The sequence below is a fragment of the Mauremys mutica genome, chromosome 4 (genome assembly GCF_020497125.1).
Source record: "Mauremys mutica isolate MM-2020 ecotype Southern chromosome 4, ASM2049712v1, whole genome shotgun sequence".
Lineage (NCBI taxonomy): Eukaryota > Metazoa > Chordata > Testudines > Geoemydidae > Mauremys > Mauremys mutica.
This window is the reverse complement of record NC_059075.1, coordinates 69,144,057-69,162,343: the sequence shown is the minus strand read 5'-3', so window position 1 is coordinate 69,162,343 and position 18,287 is coordinate 69,144,057. Positions and strand designations below refer to the sequence as shown.

Below are 18,287 nucleotides of genomic sequence, written 5' to 3'. Positions count from 1 at the left end.
GCTACGACCCAGGCTTCCCCAGCCTTTCTAATGATGGGACGACAGCTGCGCACTTGCTTTGATCTGCTGAAACCTTCTGAACCCAGACAAACTGTGCAACATCAGCAGCAATATCAAGTAATCAGACGGGCACCCAGAGCAAAAGACCGAACCTTTAGCCCAGGGCAGCCAGTTTTGGCTCGGAATTATACTTCCAGAGCTAAATGGGTCCCGGCCACAGTCATCACTCAAACAGGACCTGTTTCCTATACAGTCCGGACTGCAGAGAATCTTACCTGGCGGCGACATGTAGATCAGCTGTTGCCAGGTCATGCCAGTCTTCAGGACCCATCTGCAGTTGAGGGGTCTGACTTCACCCCTCCTGGTGAGACACCGAATCATGAGTCACCTGTTCCTGACTGTTCTCCTCCATTACTGCCGGCAGCTGAGATACCCCTTTGCCCAGCACGAGCTGATACCACCTCCTCACCTATTCGTGCTGCAGACCCTGAGCCCCTAGTACTTTCGGGTGCAACAACACCAGAAGTTCGCCGTAATCCACCTAGAGACAGAAGGCCTCCTCATCGGCTGGATCTTTAGTTAGGGCGAACCCACGGTTATGGGGCAAAATAATCCACAGGGTTTAGCCGGGAATGGAGGCAGTCTACCCTCCTTCTCTAGTTTAGTGTGTGTTTTATTTAGGGGATGTTCTTATTAGGGGGGGAGGAATATGTTGTGTATTTGGTTGTCATGGGTTTTGTTACTATGGCAACTGAGTTAGACTATTAAGGGATAGCTCAGCCGGTTTCAACCGGCTGAGTGAGCTCTCTGTTTCTGTAAATAAAATGGAGGTTTTGGTTAGCTGTCTGCTCTCTGGCCTCAAGTGATTGCTTCCTACACCGGCTGCCCCTAGGACATAAAACTGTGCATGCCATATTATATGTGGAGCTGGCACTGCCTATTATTACAGTTGCCCAATTATAAGACCCTGTTTTCAGTTGCTTATAATTTTGCTGAAATTTGGGCTAAAATATTCCATACCAGCTAAATTATAAGCCGATCTAGTGAGTGTGATCATGTCTCCCTTTAGTCACTGGTCCTAGCAACTACACAGCCGACTATTGCTACCTCTCTTTGAATAGTGGGGGTGCTGAAAGCCAGCCCCCTTACTCCTGTCTGCCCCCACCCCCACTCCCTGGAGCTGGCAGCCACGACCTGGGGGTGGGGACCCAAGGGGCCAGGACCCAGGGCACCGGGGCCAGCAGTGGAGCCCCAGCTAAAATCTGAGGGTGCTGCAGCACGCCCTGCACCCCCATGCCTATGCTCGTAAGTAAAGGAGTTCTCTTTTAGCTTTAGCTAAAGGCATCTGTGCTTTTGTTGTTGAAGGCCTGAGGTTCCATGCCTACTGATGACCATGCTGTCTGTATGTAAACTTAGTTTCTTTTGCACACCCATATTTTGAGGGCCCAAATAAGGGCCCTAACTGCTGGAGGTATGTGATTATGTTAGAATCTTAAGAAAAACTTGAAAATCTGACCCAAATGTAACCAACACATTGATATCTGTCTGATGCTGCAGATGGCCTGGAATAGTAGCTCTGAGAGGGATGAACTGCCCTATGCATCTTAATGGGGTGTTAACTGCAAACTCCACTGCTCTGGGAGAGCCGGGCTAACACCACCTTATACTGGTGACTATGTGACAGGAGGAGAAGAGTGCTGTAAATCCAGCCTATACTCCATGCAGATATCCCCAGATACTAGGGTAAGTACTGGGGGATTCACTACTGCTGCGGCTGTCTCGCCTTTCTGGAGGAAGAGAGAGAACCCTGCTTCTCCTGAGGTGAGGGGGAAACCTGCATCTGGAGAAGACAAGGAGACCTGTGCTACTGCCACTCTGGGAGAAGTGGGGAGGCCTTGTTACTGCCATGACTAGTGGGCAATGGGGCTGTGATATGGTGTCCCAGATTGCCTTAATCTGGCCCTGGGTATCTCTATACCTTGCCCACTCCAATATGCACACAGCTTTCCCTCCCTTGTCCAACCCTTTTCATTTCAAGTCTGTCTTAAAGTCCATTTTTGATTGCAGACTTTTTTACTACACTAGGAGGCACTCTTTCTCCATTTCATCTTTGTATATTTGACATACGGCTTGCTCTTTTACCAATTTCTTAAATCCTCTGTGGCATTTCTCATTTAAGACAGCTTCTTTCTTTCTTAGTGTGAACTCCCTGTTTCAGTAACTCTTTTTGATTGTATATTTGTTAGATTTCTCATGGCTAAGAGCTACATTTTAGTCATGGGTATTTTTAGTAAGTCATGGACTGGTCATGGGCAGTAAACAAAAATTCACGCCCCGTGACCTGTCCATGACTTGTACTATACCCCTGACTAAATCTTGGGAATGGGGCGGTGGATGCTGGGGGTGTGGGGGCGACCTGAGGGAGTGCCATGGGTGCTGAGGGAAGGTGGGTTTTTTGGGGGGGGGGGGCGGTCCAGGTGCTTGGGTGTGAGCAACCTGAAACCCCCGCTGGTGCTGGGAGCGGGGGAGTTGGTGGAGCTTGCAGGCTCCCTACTCAGCTTCTTGGAAGCAGCGAAGTGGTGACATGTCGTCCCCCCCCCGCCCCCCGAAGTTCCTAGCTACGCGTGCTGGCAGCTCCACAGCTCCATTGGCCAGTATCTGTGGCCAATGGGAGCTGTGGGGGCAGTGCCTGCAGATGGAGGCTGTGCACAGAGCTAGGAACTGAGGGAGGGACGCGTTGCTGTTTTCGGGGAGCACCCCTAAGGTAAGCGCTGCCCAGAGCCCTCACGCCCTCTTGTGCCTCAACCCCCAGCCCTAAGTCCCCTCCCACACCCAAACTCCTCCTGCTAGTTTTGGGTGGGGGCGGTGCCTGAGACTGCCCCAGCAGTGGCCAGTACAACTGGCCCAGGGGCTCCCTAAGATGCTCGGTCAGCCCCGGAGCCAGCCACCCTGGCTGCTGCAGAAGTCACGGAGGTCAATCTCTCAGCCTTACTCATGGCCTCTTGCTATGTCATATCTTTCACCATGTTTTTATGACTTGCTGCAGATGTGGATTAGGGGTTTGTGGGGGTCTGGGCCAGAGCAAGTGGGGGCCCTTCCCCACCCCTTCTGCCTGCAGTCCCCCACCCCATCCTCCCTCTCTCCTGGTGCTCCTGGCAGGGAAATGGGTTGAGGCGTGGGGGCTTGCCCCACCCCCCGCCTGGCACTCCTGCCAGGGAGCGGGGTCAGTGTGCGGGGGCTTCCCTCGTCCACTTGGTTGCTCTTGCCGGGAAGCAGGGTAGGGTTGCCGGGGCTTTCCCCGCTCCCCGGCAGGAGGACTGGGCGGGTGGACAGGGGCCAAGCCCGTGCCCCAACCCCGCTCTCCGGCAGGAGCACCGGGAGGGTGGGTGGAGCAGGGGTGCTCATTTTCTGGAGGCCTCCAAATGGCTGGGGCCCCAGGGCACAGGCTCCGTTGGCCTAGTGGCTAATCCACCATGACTTGCTGGTTTTATAAAATATTGAACTTGCTCTTGTATTTTTTTTTTTCAATTCCCCTATATTTTTTTTTATTGCACTACACACACATAAACATACAGTTCATGGCATAGGTCTCCCTCAATATATATTCCAAATGATGTCAACATATTTTTTTCAGTCAGTTAGGTTAATCTTTGGGACTAAATATTATGACAATGGCTTGCATCCGAAGAAGTGGGTATTCACCCACGAAAGCACATGCTGCAAAACGTCTGTTAGTCTATAAGGTGCCACAGGATTCTTTGCTGCTTCTACAGAACCAGACTAACACGGCTACCCCTCTGATACATGACAGTGATTAATACTGTAGATAACACAATTAATACTTTTCACTTTTTAGGTGCCTTCCATCTGAGGATTCCAAATCACACTGCAAACATTAATGAATTAAGCCTCACAAGCTTTCTGTAAGGTAGTTGTTGATCCTATTGTACAGGTGTCACTGAGCAGTTAATGGATTTTCTTTAGGCTGGAGAGGGAGCCTGTGATAGGGCTGGCTGGTCATAGAAATGAAATCTCTTGACCAAGTCCTGAGTTTGAGTCAAAAGATAATCCTTTTCTTATTATTCATTATTACTGAAACCTTATATTTTATACTGGTTTTCATCCTGAATGCTCCCAAATGATCTGTAGACTGTACATACAAGGATTGTATGTGCTAACCTACTAATGGAATGCAGGAACTCTACTGTAGGGCATGGCAGCCATTCTGCCCCAGCAGCGATCTTCACATTTTTAAGGGGGAACACAGTAAAGACTAACTTTGGCAACTGAACTGCAAGGCGAACTTAAGTCAACACAACGTGATTATCCAAATGGATTTGAACAGGATATTTTCTAGCACCCTACTAGATCTTTTTTCATATTGTTTTTTTCTGAACAGAGGATGCTAGTAATATCAAATTCTGCAGTGGCTTTGTGAAATGGACAAATAAGGACTAATTAGAGACCAACCAAATTATTTTTATTTGTGACCCATGTCTGGGCTCTGAATCCTGTTCCCAATCATTTTGGATTTTGACCAAATAATCTTGAACTTGATGGAGATTTCCATCAATTATGTTACCATACTGTTTTTTATGAGATTAAAATGATGACAAATCACTTGGCTGATTGTGGAGTGAATCTCATTTCTTTTTAAACTCCAGAGAGCTAGACCCCTAGAATGGTTAGTGTAATCTGAAGCATAATTCTTCTTTCTGTTTGCAGTTCTACTTTAATATTGTGTAATCAGTTAGATTCTAACTCTGCCTTGGTCCTTGAAGGCAACCTTTGGCTTTGCCTCCATTACTTGAATAATTTCTTTGTGGGTGTTTCCAGAATTCCCTGAAGGTTGATCTGACAATTTCCTCACAAGTGGATTAATATAAAGCTCTTTCCCCTCATGTTGTAATGAACTCAATGCTTGTGAAGGGGTTACTCTGCCATTTAGGGTCCCTCCTTCTCAAGAAAGGAACACTCTTTAGAATTATGATGCAAGAATTTGCTACAGGTGGAGACAGCTACCTGCTAACTCGTTTCCACCATGATGATTATTTTATATGCATTTATAATTTGAAATTGCACCAGTGGCTCCACCTTCAGTAAACAATCTTTCAAACTCTGTACACCTCAGTCTCCCCCATCAGAAGATGGAAATAATGCTTACCCACCTTTGTAAAGCAATTTGAGATCCTCACATTAAAGAGGTATATTAATGCTAAGTAATAGTAATCACCATTTTAAAAGTATCTCTATTTTTCCAGTATATGTAGTTTGAGCTCTACAAGGAAAGTAACTTTAGCTGGTCCTTGGACTTCTAACATTGCGAGCTTAGGGCAGCTTCAAACCATCACGTGCTTGTACGTACACAACCACAGCCAAGAAATTATGGGGGAAGAGGAATTCTCTTATCTTCCATCCCTTGAAAACAAGGCAAGGGGGGCAGCTGCCACTCTAGAGGCACTGCAGGGAGCAAAACCTCTGCACACCTCATACGCCCACATGAGAACGGGCTGGGGGAGGTACCGCTCACTATGCGCGCCTCCCCCAGAGAATTACAACCCCCACCATGCCCCGCGCTTGGATGAGCCATAGCGCTGCAGCTAATTGGTCGGTGGCTTAGGCTAACGGACCAATCACTGCCCTGGATGTTGCTCGGTGGCTCCACCTCTTGCTGGGAGAAGTGGGAGACTTTTTGAAAAAGTTGCCAGGTCAGGGCGCGGGGCCGTTGTGACGGTTGGATGGCGGAGCCCGGGGGGAGGGGCTCGGCCGCCCCAGGGCAGGAGGAGGGGTTCGGCGGCCCCAGGGCAGGAGGAGGGGGCTGCAGCTAGCAGTCGCCGGGCGGGGCAGGGGGAACCTGGCTCGGCGCGGGAAGGCAGCGGGGCGCCCTGCACCCCGACAGTGCGTGGGAGGGGCATCCCCGCCCTATCCCACGGGGGAAGCGGGGTTGGGGCAGAATGAGGAACGCCCCCCCCCGCCCGTTCTGCTGGGGTGTGTATGTGGAGCGACTCGCTCTTTGCTGCCTTCTGGGCCATGCAAGAAGTGGGGGGTAGGTAGGGAGGCCTCTCTCCCCCTGGGTGCATTCACAAAGGAAAGGGAACAGCTGGATGATGTTCCCTATAGAGGCACTTGCAGGATCCGCGCCGTAAACCCTGTCTGCAGTGGCAGCATTAGGACCTGTAATTCAATAGCGGTGCAGTCCAGCTGGTGGAAACTGGGATTAAATTGAGGCTATGTACACACTACATTTTACCTTGGTATGAGTTATGTCACTCGGGTGTGAATAAGATACCCCCAGAGCGACATAAATCACATGACCTAAGCACCAGTGTGGACAGCGCTATGTCTGCAGGAGCGCTTCTCCCACGGATATAGCTCCCGCTGCTCTCCGGGGCTGGAGTAAATAAGTTGATGGGAGGACTCTCCTGTTGGCTTTAGAGTATCTGCTGTAACAGTGCTACAGTGGCACAGCTGTGTTGCTTTAAGCTCTATTGTAGCCACAGCCTCAGGTGTTATTTTTGTACCATAGCATCATCTGAGTAGGGTTAAATAATGGGGAAGTAACACTTGAGTCCTGTCTACAGGTTCTACTGCAGGAACTGCATCAGTGATGAATTATGGGTCCTGTAGATGAAGCCCTAATGTTGTAAGGCAAACATGGCAATGAATTTTCAGGACCTCTGGGCTTTCTGGAACTCCCAATCAGTTCAGTGGTTTGAGCATTGACCTGCTAAACCCAGGTTTGTGAGTTCAATCCTTGGGGCCATTTAGAGATCTGGGGCAAAAATCTGTTTTGGGATTAGTCCTGCTCTGAGCAGGAGGTTGGACTAGATGACCTCCTGAGGTCCCTTCCAACCCTGTTGTTCTATGATTCTATTTTCCTTCCTCCTTGTCTCCCTGCTAATCTGTTTCATTCTTTTTTCTTCCAGGCTGCTTTGGAAGTAGCTCTTGTCCCTTTGCCTGGTGCCAAGCGTAATAGGTGTCATTCCTGTGTCTAATTGTTTTCTTCTCTTCCTGAAACAAAACAGAGTAACAGAAGATCTGATCAGACATATGGGATTGGAATAGCAGTATGTGAGATACATGAGAGCCAGTTTCTACTCTAGAGCTATGGGCTGTGTGTGGGTGTTATATTAAAATGAAAAATTATTTACTAATTTGATTCTTTTCATGACTGTTCTTTTAACATCCTGCAAATCCTATTCTACAACCAACCTTCTCTTCTCAATCTCCAGGAAACTCACTGCTTTCTTTGCAGGACACTGAACATGTAAAGATGTATACATCTCCTCTGTGGCTGCAGGAGGAATTTAGCACTTCAATAACATTTTGATGCAGCCAAATGACAAAGATTTATGTTGTGAGCTCTGAGACTCTATAGTGAGATACATAACAATGAACTCCACTGATAATTTCTGCACTGCATGAGTATTCACACAACGTTAACATGACCCCGAGGCTTGATTCACCATGCACCAAGATCAGTGTGATACCTGAGAGACATTCAGAAGAGCCAGTCTCTTTGAAGTCCTCCTAGGAACCCATAGGGAATATCCCCAGGATATTATGTGTAAAAGAACAAAATGATTGAATATATGTGTAGATAGGAAGACAAATATGTATAGATGCTTTAGACGATCTGTTACATCTGCTTTTCAGTTGCTAGGCATACTGGTATCTTTTATGCCCTGGTTGAGAGATTAGAACATGAAAAATGGTACAGTTGTAATATCCCAGCTAATTACTAGATTTAAAGGCTGGGCCATTGTTATCTTTAAGTCTGAGGTGCATAACACAGGCCATAGGACTTCCTCGAATTCCTTCTTCGAGTCCAATAGCTGTGGCTGAACTAGATCATATCTTTTAGAAAAAACAACTGATCTGGATTTAAAAATTGCAAGCAATAAAGAATCCTACACAACCCTTGGGAAGATGTTCTAATGGTTAATTACTCTCACTGTTAAAAACATGTGCCCTATTTCTAGCCTGAATTTGTCTAGTTTCAACTTTCAGCTATTGGATTGTGCTATACCTTTGCCTGCAAGATTAAAGAGCCCTCTATTATCAAATTTCTGTTCCCAATTTAGGTACTTACAGACTCTGATCAAGTCACCCCTTAACTTTCTCTTAGATAAGCTAAATAGATCAAGCTCCTTAAATCTCTCACTGAAGCATGTTTTCCAATCCTTTAATCATTCTCATGCCCCTTTTCTGAACTCTCTAATTTCTCAGCAGTCTTGAATTGTGGACACACTCTTTCAGTAGCGGTTGCACCAGTGCCAGATACTCTCTACTTCTACTTGATAGTACCCTACTTATACATCCAAGGATTGCATTAGTCCTTTTAGTCACAGCGTTGCAGAGGGAACTCATATTCAGATGATTATTTTCTATAACCCCCAAAATCTCAGTCACTGCTTCCCAGAATAGAGTCCCTAATCCTGTATGTATGACCTACTATCTTTGTTCCTAGGTACATGGCCTTGCATTTGGCTATTTATGGGTAATTGTTATTTAACAGGAGTTGCTCTGTGACCACTTACACATTCCAATAGTACAAAGATTTGTAATGTGTGATATGTTTCCATTCTTTAGAGTAGAGAGAGTGTGTTTGTGTTTTTGTGCTGGTATTGTTTGTGTTGGTATTGCAAACAGCTTTTCTAGATTTGTTTTGCTGTACTGATTGTTTTTTCTGTTCACCAGATATGGGAACATGGCCACTAAGAAATTAAGAAGAGCAGGGTTATCTCAGGAACTTTGTGACAGGCTAAGTCGGCATCAGATCATTACCTGTCGGGTGAGACTTTCGCTTAATAGATGTAGAGATTTATTTTATGTTGGGTTATATGGCTCTTTGACACATGTATGGCCTGCTGCCTTGTAAAGGTGTAGTCTTGAATATGTGCAGAAATATAACTTCCAACAGCTTCATACTTTACATTTATATAGAGCCTTTCATCCCAAAGATCCTAAAGTAATGTAGAGATCACTTCTGTCACCAATGAAATTCAGCTGCCACTTGGGTGGAGCAAGACAACTGTTTAACCAGGTACAGCAGCACAATACAATAGAAGTGAAGATGGTCATATTAAACTGAAACTAGTAGAGGTGTTTTCTCATTCTCTTCTCAAACCAGAATTGTTAATCTGGTGTTCTGTGACTTTGTCCAATACATGGTGATTCAGAGCTAGATCCTGCAAATGTCTGTATGAATGGATCCCTAAGCAGAGCCAGGGTCTCTGTGCAGAGGCTGCAGTCCTCTGACATGAATCCAATTGTAGGATCTGGCCCTAAGTCTGATAATTAGAAGATGAGACATCGTTTGAGGTGGTCTGTGATCATTTTTCAGTTAAGGACAGAGGCTTGTGAGGAAGACAATATTATTGTTTCATCCCATCCCAATATGACAATAATTGAATATTTAATTTCTTCTGCTCTCCCCACCCCCACCCAGCCTTTAAAATGTGAGGCAAAATTAATGCCTTGTATAATTCCATTGTCTTGAGTGAATTGCACCATGGGGGAATTTGGAATATGAACTGATTGTTTATAAATATATTAAATTAATGTAATCTCTTTTTCCCCCCTTCAATCCCAGATTGAACTCTGTTCCTTTTAATCATCTTTTAGGACTTTCTGTGTCTTTCACTCTTGGAGCTAATGAAAGTGACCGGGCAAAGTTATTGGAATGTACAGAAGCTTCTTTGCAAAGTCAGCTTAGCTTGTGCTCCCAAAATGCAGACTGTAAGTATCCTTGTGGTGATCCTGTTATGAAATCTGACTCAAGTCACTTTTATTTTTACCTAGCAAGGGTATAGTGTAGTATAGATTTGTTGCAAATAAAATGAGATGGCATACCATCCAAGATGTAAACAGTAGAATTCCATTATAAGGATCAAGTCAGGCTATGCCTGTGTTCATTGCTAAATTCAGATCCAAAAGACAATGAATTTCTCAGTTCAGATGTGTATAAAAAGAAAATCTTTCTTGTCAGAATACAGTGAGTTCACCTATGTGTTTTAGTGCTTAAGCAAGTTGCTCAGATTATTACAATAGGATATAAGTAGCACTCCTACAAGTGACGTATGTATGCTGAGAGCCACTCAAGAAGATAAGAAATTCTTTCCTACCTTTGAGAATATCAAATAAATTGCTTCCAATCTGAGCCTTACAACTGAAAGTGCCATTGATTAGTGAAGGGTAGGAACATCCGTGCTCATAGAAACTGGTTTTTAGAAAGTAATGTTAGTGCCAAAGAGAAGAGTGATCATTAAAGCTATATTCTGCTCATTTTGAAGAATCTCATATTTTCTCATCATAGGCAAATGAGAATGTGGAGTGGCATGAAAGTGATGCATCTGGTGTTAGAGTTGGTGGGAGTGGAGGGAAGGAGACAGGAGGTGTGGGCTGCACTGCTGTTGACTGGATTCTTTTGGCTAATCTAAGAGAACAAGTCTGAATTAGACTGTTGTTGTGTCCTCTCAGCCATAAAGAAAAGATGCTAATGATAGTAGCCTGCTTGTGGCAGGAGGAGGAGATGGGGCAGAGAAAACTGGGTGTCAAGACAGTGCAGGTCCAGATAACTTTCACTGCAGTTTAAGAGTTGGCCAAGGAGCTCTCCAGATAATCGATGTGAATTTTTAATAAATCTTGGGTAATAAATCTTGGGCAACTGGGGAAGTTCCAGAGGACTGGAAGAAAGCCAGTGTAGTGCCAATATTCAAAAGTTAAATGGGCTGACCTGGCTAGCCTGACCTTGATCCTAGGAAAAAATAATGCAGTGGCTGATATGGGACTCTATCAGCAAAGGAAGGAAATATAATTAATGCCAATCTGCATGTATTTTTGAAAAACAGGTCTTGTCAAATGAACATAAAATCATTCTTTTTCAACCATACTTGCAACCTTGTGAAAGGTAACTACTAATATGAACTTGGTGTCACACAAAATTCAGATTAAAAAATTAGCACTATACAAAATCAACATAGCACATATTAAATGGATTAAAACTGGCTGATTAAATATCAATGGATAACTGTTCACTAGGAATCATCAAGTGGTGAGGGTATTTTTAGTGGGGTCCCATAGGGACTGGTTCTCAGACCATCCTGAATGAGTATTTTTATCAGCTAGTCTGGGGTGTATTTTGTCAAACAGTGGTTCTGCAAAGGGTTTGGGGTCATGGTGGATAAGCAACTGAACAGGAACTCACAGTGTGATGCTGTGGCTAGCGTGATCCTTGAATGAAAAAACAGAAATATTGAGTATGGGTAAGAAGGTGATAGTGGTCTCAACATTGTTCTATACCGGGGTGGGCAAACTTTTTGGCACAAGGGCCACATCTGGGTATGGAAATTGTATGGTGGGCCATGAATGCTCATGAAATTGGGGGTTGGGGTGTGGGGGGGTGAGGGCTCTGGGGTGGGACTGAGGGGTTTGGAGGGTAGGAGGGGGATCAGGACTGGGACAGGGGGTTGGGACATGGGAAGGGGTCAGGGGTGCAGGCTCCAGGTGATGCTTGCCTCAAGCAGCTCCCAGAAGCAGTAGCATGTCCTCCTTCCGCCTCCTACGTGGAGGCACGGCCAGGCAGCTCTATGCTCTGCCCTGTCCATAGGCGCCGCCCCTGTAGTTCCCATTGGCTGCAGTTCCTGGCCAAAAGAAGCTGTGGGGGCGGCGCTTGGGACAAGAGCAGCATGCGGAGCCCCCTGGCTTCCCCTATGCGTAGGAGAAGAAGAGGGGACATGCTGCTGCTTCCAGGAGCCGTGTGGAGCAGGGCAAGCCCCTGACCCCGCTCCCTGCCTGGAGTGCCAGAGTGGAGCAAGTCCTGGACCCCGCTCCCCGACGAGAGCTCGAGGGCCAGTTTAAAACGTCTGGAGGGCCGGATGTGGCTCCCGGGCTGTAGTTTGCCCACCCCTGTTCTATTCAGATGTACTATTAAAGTTTTGTGTCCAAAGATATTGAAAAATTGGAGAGGATTTAGAAAAGAGTAACAAAAAATTATCCACACCATCACCGGTTCATTCACCTGCATGTCCACCAATGTAATATACGCCAACATATTCTAGCAGTGCCCCTCTGCTATGTACATCGGCCAAAGTGGACAGTTTCTACGGAAAAGGATAAATGGACACAAATCAGATATTAGGAATGGCAATATAAAAAAACTTGTAGGAGAACACTTCAACCTCCCTGGCCACACAATAGCAGATCTTAAGGTGGCCATCCTATAGCAAAAAAAACTTCAGGACCAGGCTTCAAAGAGAAACTGCTGAGCTTCAGTTCATCTGCAAATTAGACACCATCAGCTCAGGATTAAACAAAGACTGTGAATGGCTTGCCAACTACAAAACCAGTTTCTCCTCCCTTGGTTTTCACACCTCAGCTGCTAGAAGAGGGCCTCATCCTCCCTGATTGAACTAACCTCGTTATCTCTAGCCTGCTTCTTGCTTGCATATATATACCTGCCCCTGGAAATTTCCACTACACGCATCCGACGAAGTGGGTATTCACCCACGAAAGCTCATGCTCCAAAACGTCTGTTAGTCTGTAAGATGCCACAGGACTCTTTGCTGCTTTTACAGATCCAGACTAACACGGCTATTCCTCTCAGAATGGGAAACTTAAGGAGCTGAATCTGTTGAGTTCATCAAAGGGAAAGTTAAGAGGTGATTTGATTGTGGCCAAGAAGCACCTATAAAGAGAGAAGATATCTGATATTAGAAAACTCTAATTGAGCATGCAAAAGCATAACAAGATCCAGTGGCTGGAGTTTTTTAAGTCAGAAAAATTCAAAGGGGAAATAAGATGGAAAATTTTTTACAATGAACAGACTAAGGGATGTGGTAAATTCTGTTTCACTTGGAATTTTTAAATCAAGACTGAATGTCTTTCTAAAAGAAATGTTAGCAAAACCACAGTTTCTTAGATTCAGTACAGGAATTATTGGATGAAATTCTATGGCCTATGTTATGCAGGAAGTCACTTTAGATTATCATAATGATCTCTTTTGAAATTAAAATCTATGAGGCAGATCCACAGCTAGTGTAAAATGTCATAGTTTAAACAAAGACTAATTTTGTACTAATGAAAAAATGTGTGCAAATCCCTTTTCACTCCGTGCATTCCTTTTTCCAGTTAATCTGAACCCAAATCCATCAGGATATTGCTGGAGCTAGTTTTGCTTTGTGGTGTTTAGTCCCCTGAAAAGATCAAAACAGATGTTTTTCATATACTTTGTACAGTTCCACTCTCTAGCACTTTTTGGCCAAGGATCTCCAAATTCTTTTCAAATATTAACTGGTTAAGCCTGCTGTCCAGTATATGAGGAAACTGAGGCATAAAAAAGGGTAAGTGACTGGCCTCAGATCTTAAGTCAGCTGGAAGGAGAACCCAGATTTCCTGACTGCCAGTCTGGTGCCGTACTCACTAGATCAGGCTTACAAAATCCAAAAGCTATGCTAGGCTTTGGTATTGACCCAGATTTGTTCAAACAGTTTACAAATCTTAATGAGCCTTTCAATGAACTCGAATGGTTTTGAGATGCCAAGTTCAAAATCAGCCAAATTCTTGGTTTTGGGTTTCACTGTGAATGATTTGCACAGCTCTGCTGACCACAGGGTTAGTATTTCCTTGTTCATAAGTAGTAGTTTGGCAGATCAAAAGCAGCACATGTTGGCCAGGGGGAAAAAAAAATCTTCACTTTTGAAAAGTTATTGTAAAGTGCTTTTTATAATTTGACATTGTGATGTGGGAGAAAAGTTCAAAGCTAGACTGCAAAAACCTCAGTGTATACAATAAACTCCTTTAAATCTACTTAGTGGTGTCTGCATTTTAAGTGTGGTAAAGGCTCAGGTGGAGAAAGAACACAGGGAAGGATGAGAATATAGTTTAGGATTTGTACAGTAAACTTGTGGGCAAGTATTAAATCGTGCTAGATTGTTGGGGAGCAAATGCCAGAAATTTCTCTTGCCAGCTGAAAAAGCTTTTTTTTTTTTTTTGGTTTGGTTAATTTTTGCTGTTATAGGCTTATGAGATGAAAATGAAAAGGGCTATCAATCCATCCTCAGCCTTCTTATCCACTACTCTAGATGGTTTGGATAAAGCCCTGCATGGTGGAGTGGCCTGTGGATCCCTCACAGAGGTAAAATTAATATTTACAGTTTTTACCGCAGTAGCGCCTAAAGGCCACAACCTTTCGTGGGGGTCCATTTGGGCACTATATAAATGTATAATAAATGACAGTTCTTGACCCAAAGAGATTTCAGTCTAAAACGTATACGTGGGATGCTTCTTCACTCGTACAGTACGTTAAATATATTTTGCTTCCACTTTTAAAGGTAGGTAGGACAAAAAGATTTAAGAGATGTTTAAATGATACACTTTACATTTTTTTTTAATATGAATGCACCACTCACTGATACTTTCCAGTGAGGAAAGTTAAATTTTGTAAACAGTCAAATGTAATTTTGTAACATGATAGAATAGGACCATAGCACTGTCTATTGGTTAGAGCACAAATCATGATTTTATTCCTAATCTGACATGACTTGCCATGTGACCTTGGCAAGTCACTCGTTCTCTGCCTACCTTAGTTTACCTATCTAAGTTACTAAAGATATAATGGACAATTGTTGTAATATTACAACAAACAGAAGTGTAAGAATGCAGGGATGAAAAATATTTTTACAAGAAGGATCATGTGTAGCTAAGGCTGTAAAAAAAATTATATAACTTTATTATTTGAAAAATATATGTCATAACCTAATTTAAGACTGCATTGTAATGTGTATACACAATAGGACAGAATTATAGTTGCATGTAAACCCTTAACTTTGTCACTTTCTGACTTTAAGTTTAACTTTAAAGTTATCTTAACATAGTTTTTCCATGGCATTTCCTCTGTGTGTGTTAAGATAGAATGTCATTATCCAGTACTTAGAAACTATGCTGTCTTGCAAAAAGTTGTCAATAATTGATATAAATTCTATAATTTGAAATTTGCAGTGTTGTTGTAGTAATGCGTAATGACAGAATTTGGCAATGTAAGGTGCACCCAAATTCCTCCTTTAAACTTTTTGTACCTTTTGAATTGTTCAGGGGCTGAGGTAAGCACTTCTAGTGACTTTGTTTTCTGAAAACATCCACTCAATGTGCAGTGGCAGTCTAAAAAGTGAACAGAATGCTGGGAATAATTAAGAAAGGGATAGATAATAGGACAGAAAATATCATGTTGCCTCTATATAAATCCATGGTATGCCCACATCTTGAATACTGCATGCAGATGTGGTCGCCCCACAAAAAAGATATATTGGAATTGGAAAAGGTTCAGAAATGGGCAACAAAAACGGCTTCTGTATGAGGAGAGCTTAATAAGATTGTGACTTTCCATCTTGGAAAAGAGATGGCTAAGGGGAGATATGATTGAGGTAAAATCATGACTGGTGTAGAGAAAGTAGATAAGGAAGTATTGTTGTTTACTACTTCTCATAATACAAGAACGAGGGGTCACCAAATGAAATTAATAGGCAGCAGGTTTAAAACAAATAAAAAGAAGTATTTCTTCACACAATGCACAGTCAACCTGTGGAACTCCTTGCCAGAGGATGTTGTGAAGGCCAAGACCATAACAGGGTTCAAAAAAGAACGAGATAAATTCATGGAGGATAGGTCCATCAATGGCTGTTAGCTAGGATGGGTGGGAATGGTGTCCCTAGCCTCTGTTTGCCAGAAGCTGGGAATGAGCGACGGGATGGATCACTTGATGATTACCTGTTCTGTTCATTCCCTCTGGGGCACCTGGTACTGGCCATTGTTGGAAGCAGGATACTGTGCTAGATGAACCTTTGGTCTGACCCACTAGGGCCATTCTTATGTTCTTGCCTCAACCCATAAATAGCTTCAATAGACAGATTACAAGTTGCTCAAGATCCATCTACCTTCTTATGCTGTGCTCATCACTGAAGTATCCAATTGCCTGCTCTCCTCAACCCCTGCACACCTCACAAAATGTGTAGGAGCCCTCTTTCAACCCTTGCATTTTTTTTAAGCTGCAGAGATGCTAAGGGAGGCCTCTTAAGCACTTTAAATTGCATAGGAACCCACAATATATTTGACTAGATTCGATGCACTTGAAGTAAGTTAAAAACCCTACTACTTAGTATGTAATTTTCAAATGCTCAGAGCTCAATCAAGTCCAAATCAATTTTCTCTGGATCACTGACAGTCACTTCCACTCAGTAAGGGCCATTTCCATGTTTCAAATTTCAACTTTAAACTCAGACATTGTGGTTGTAGAGCTGTACAAATGAGAAGATTGCAAAAATTCTTTTATCACAGGGGAAAGTATATTTTTCCACTCTTCATAATTCAGCATGACTGAACTGTTTTTGCTCAAACTTTAAAAGAAATCACCTTTTGAAGCATGAAAGTAATAAGTAAAAACAGGCTGGAATGAAAACAGTATTGCAACTTAAACTATAGTGGTTTCTGCTTCAGTAAATGCTTATATAACAGGGTTGGGGCTATGACCTTAGAGACATGAAAGAGACCTGTTTTCTTTCCGCTCCAGGTGTAGAAGGATGTACAGTTTAGCTCCAAAGAGCTGCTTAAGAGGGTATCTTGTGAATTTATTTTGTCCCTCAATGAATTAATGAAAGTTTTTTTCAGATGTGGGTTTTGACACCTATGTTGATAACTGGCCATAAGGGGGTCATGTTGCACAATCCAACCTGAAAGTGATCAGCACTGTGACTTAGCCTGCATTAGGGGAAAAGGGCAATGTTTCATGGCTGGCTAAAGATGAAACAGCTGCTCTTTGGGCAAATAGGACCAGCACAGAATCATATAGGATCTTGAGACTATGCAGATGCTCTCAATAGAGGATGAGCACTTAATTCCTGAAAATACTTCTCTCTGTCTAGCAGTAACCATAGTTGCTCACCTGGGCTAAATCAATGCTTTTCATACAGATTTTAGTTTCTTCCAGACACTGGGACAGTTGGTGAATACAACACTATAAATGTTTGAGAAGGAGATTGCAGAGCTTTTTATCAGATTATTGATGACACTGGAGCCACTGGTATCTCCCAATCTCTTTTATCCAGCAATTTGCCTGCGACATCTGCTCTGTTGGGTGGACTGTATCCCGGCCTTAATGACTGAACCATGTTAATGAAGTGTAGGTTCTCAATCATACGGAAAGGAGAGTTTGTTGCATAAAAAACTGGGCAATTTTTTCATCAGTTACCTCTTTTTGTAATCTGCTGGTTCTTATCACAAACTTACCTATGTGTAGCTTCTTCTGGACAATAGAGATTTTTTTTTTCTTTTTGCTACAGGTGATATACTGTGGCTGTGTGACATACATGATGTGATTGAAACACTATCATTGGCAGATAACACTGAAACTATAGAAAATGATGGTGATCTTGAAGTCTTCAGACTCCTGTATGTTGAGGATGGATTCTCCTAAACAAAATAATGCAGTTATTTCATTATTATTACCATACTGCTCATTTAGTATTACTTATTGCATTCACTGACACTCAGTACTACATTAAAGGTGAAATTGTAGAAGGAAGATCTGTCTATTTCAGCTATTTATTTTTTATCACAACTGCATCTAAAATGCTAGTACCATAGAGTTCAGAGTAGCAGCCGCGTTAGTCTATATCCGCAAAAAGAACAGGAGTACCATAGAGTAACAACTATATTTTTTGCTCAAACATGAGAATTCAAGAATAGTCCAGAAGGAGGACAGACAGTCCTTAAGAAAGAAGTATGAAATAAAAAAGTTTACCAACCTGAAGATCCTGCGTGTTCAGACATGTTCCTTTCATCACCTTCAATGCAGCTTCCTCCTGAGAAGGAACACTTCTCATGATGTTTTTTTTTTCATTTGGGCAGCCAGGCCTTGCATTTCTTTGTTGCACTGTTTGCATGTTGCACACATGCCTGTCTTACCCACAGATAGAGGAACGTCATTAAAATATTCCCAAACTGGGTGTCTCTTACTGCCTGCTGCCGTTATAGGTTTTCATTTCTAGTGAGAGAATGGTATGGTAGATCTCAAATCAGTAAAGGCTACACTCAGAAAGACCTCAAGACTTCTGGACTATGCTGCTCAAACAGTTTTCCTTTTGTTTCTACTGCCTGCCCCTCCCTTCTCACATTTATCTCCAGACTTCTCCTCATCCAGATCTATTCCGCCCCCAACAATCTTCTATTCATTGAACTTTTTAAAAGTGCACTTTTAGAGAGAGATAAGGGATTGACTCTGTGTACACAAATTT

General features: G+C 43.4%; 1 protein-coding gene across 17 annotated transcripts in view; it reads left to right on the top strand.

Moving 5' to 3' along the window:
• Nucleotides 1-2,695: 2,695 nt before the first annotated feature.
• Nucleotides 2,696-18,287, top strand: part of RAD51B (RAD51 paralog B) — a 610,326-nt gene continuing 594,734 nt past the window's right edge. For 4 of the 17 annotated variants that reach the window (XM_045014336.1, XM_045014343.1, XR_006578954.1 and 1 more), the window contains exons 1-5: nucleotides 5,782-5,988; nucleotides 6,582-6,737; nucleotides 8,701-8,794; nucleotides 9,628-9,741; nucleotides 14,021-14,137. In XM_045014336.1, the coding sequence (XP_044870271.1) occupies nucleotides 8,711-8,794; nucleotides 9,628-9,741; nucleotides 14,021-14,137 (315 nt within the window). In that variant the 5' untranslated portion in view covers nucleotides 5,782-5,988; nucleotides 6,582-6,737; nucleotides 8,701-8,710. Of the gene's footprint in view, nucleotides 2,765-5,646; nucleotides 5,709-5,780; nucleotides 5,989-6,581; nucleotides 6,738-6,926; nucleotides 7,068-8,700; nucleotides 8,795-8,946; nucleotides 9,047-9,627; nucleotides 9,742-14,020; nucleotides 14,138-18,287 lie in introns of those variants that run through there. The other 13 variants (XM_045014340.1, XM_045014338.1, XM_045014342.1 and 10 more) reach the window with 10 other exon arrangements.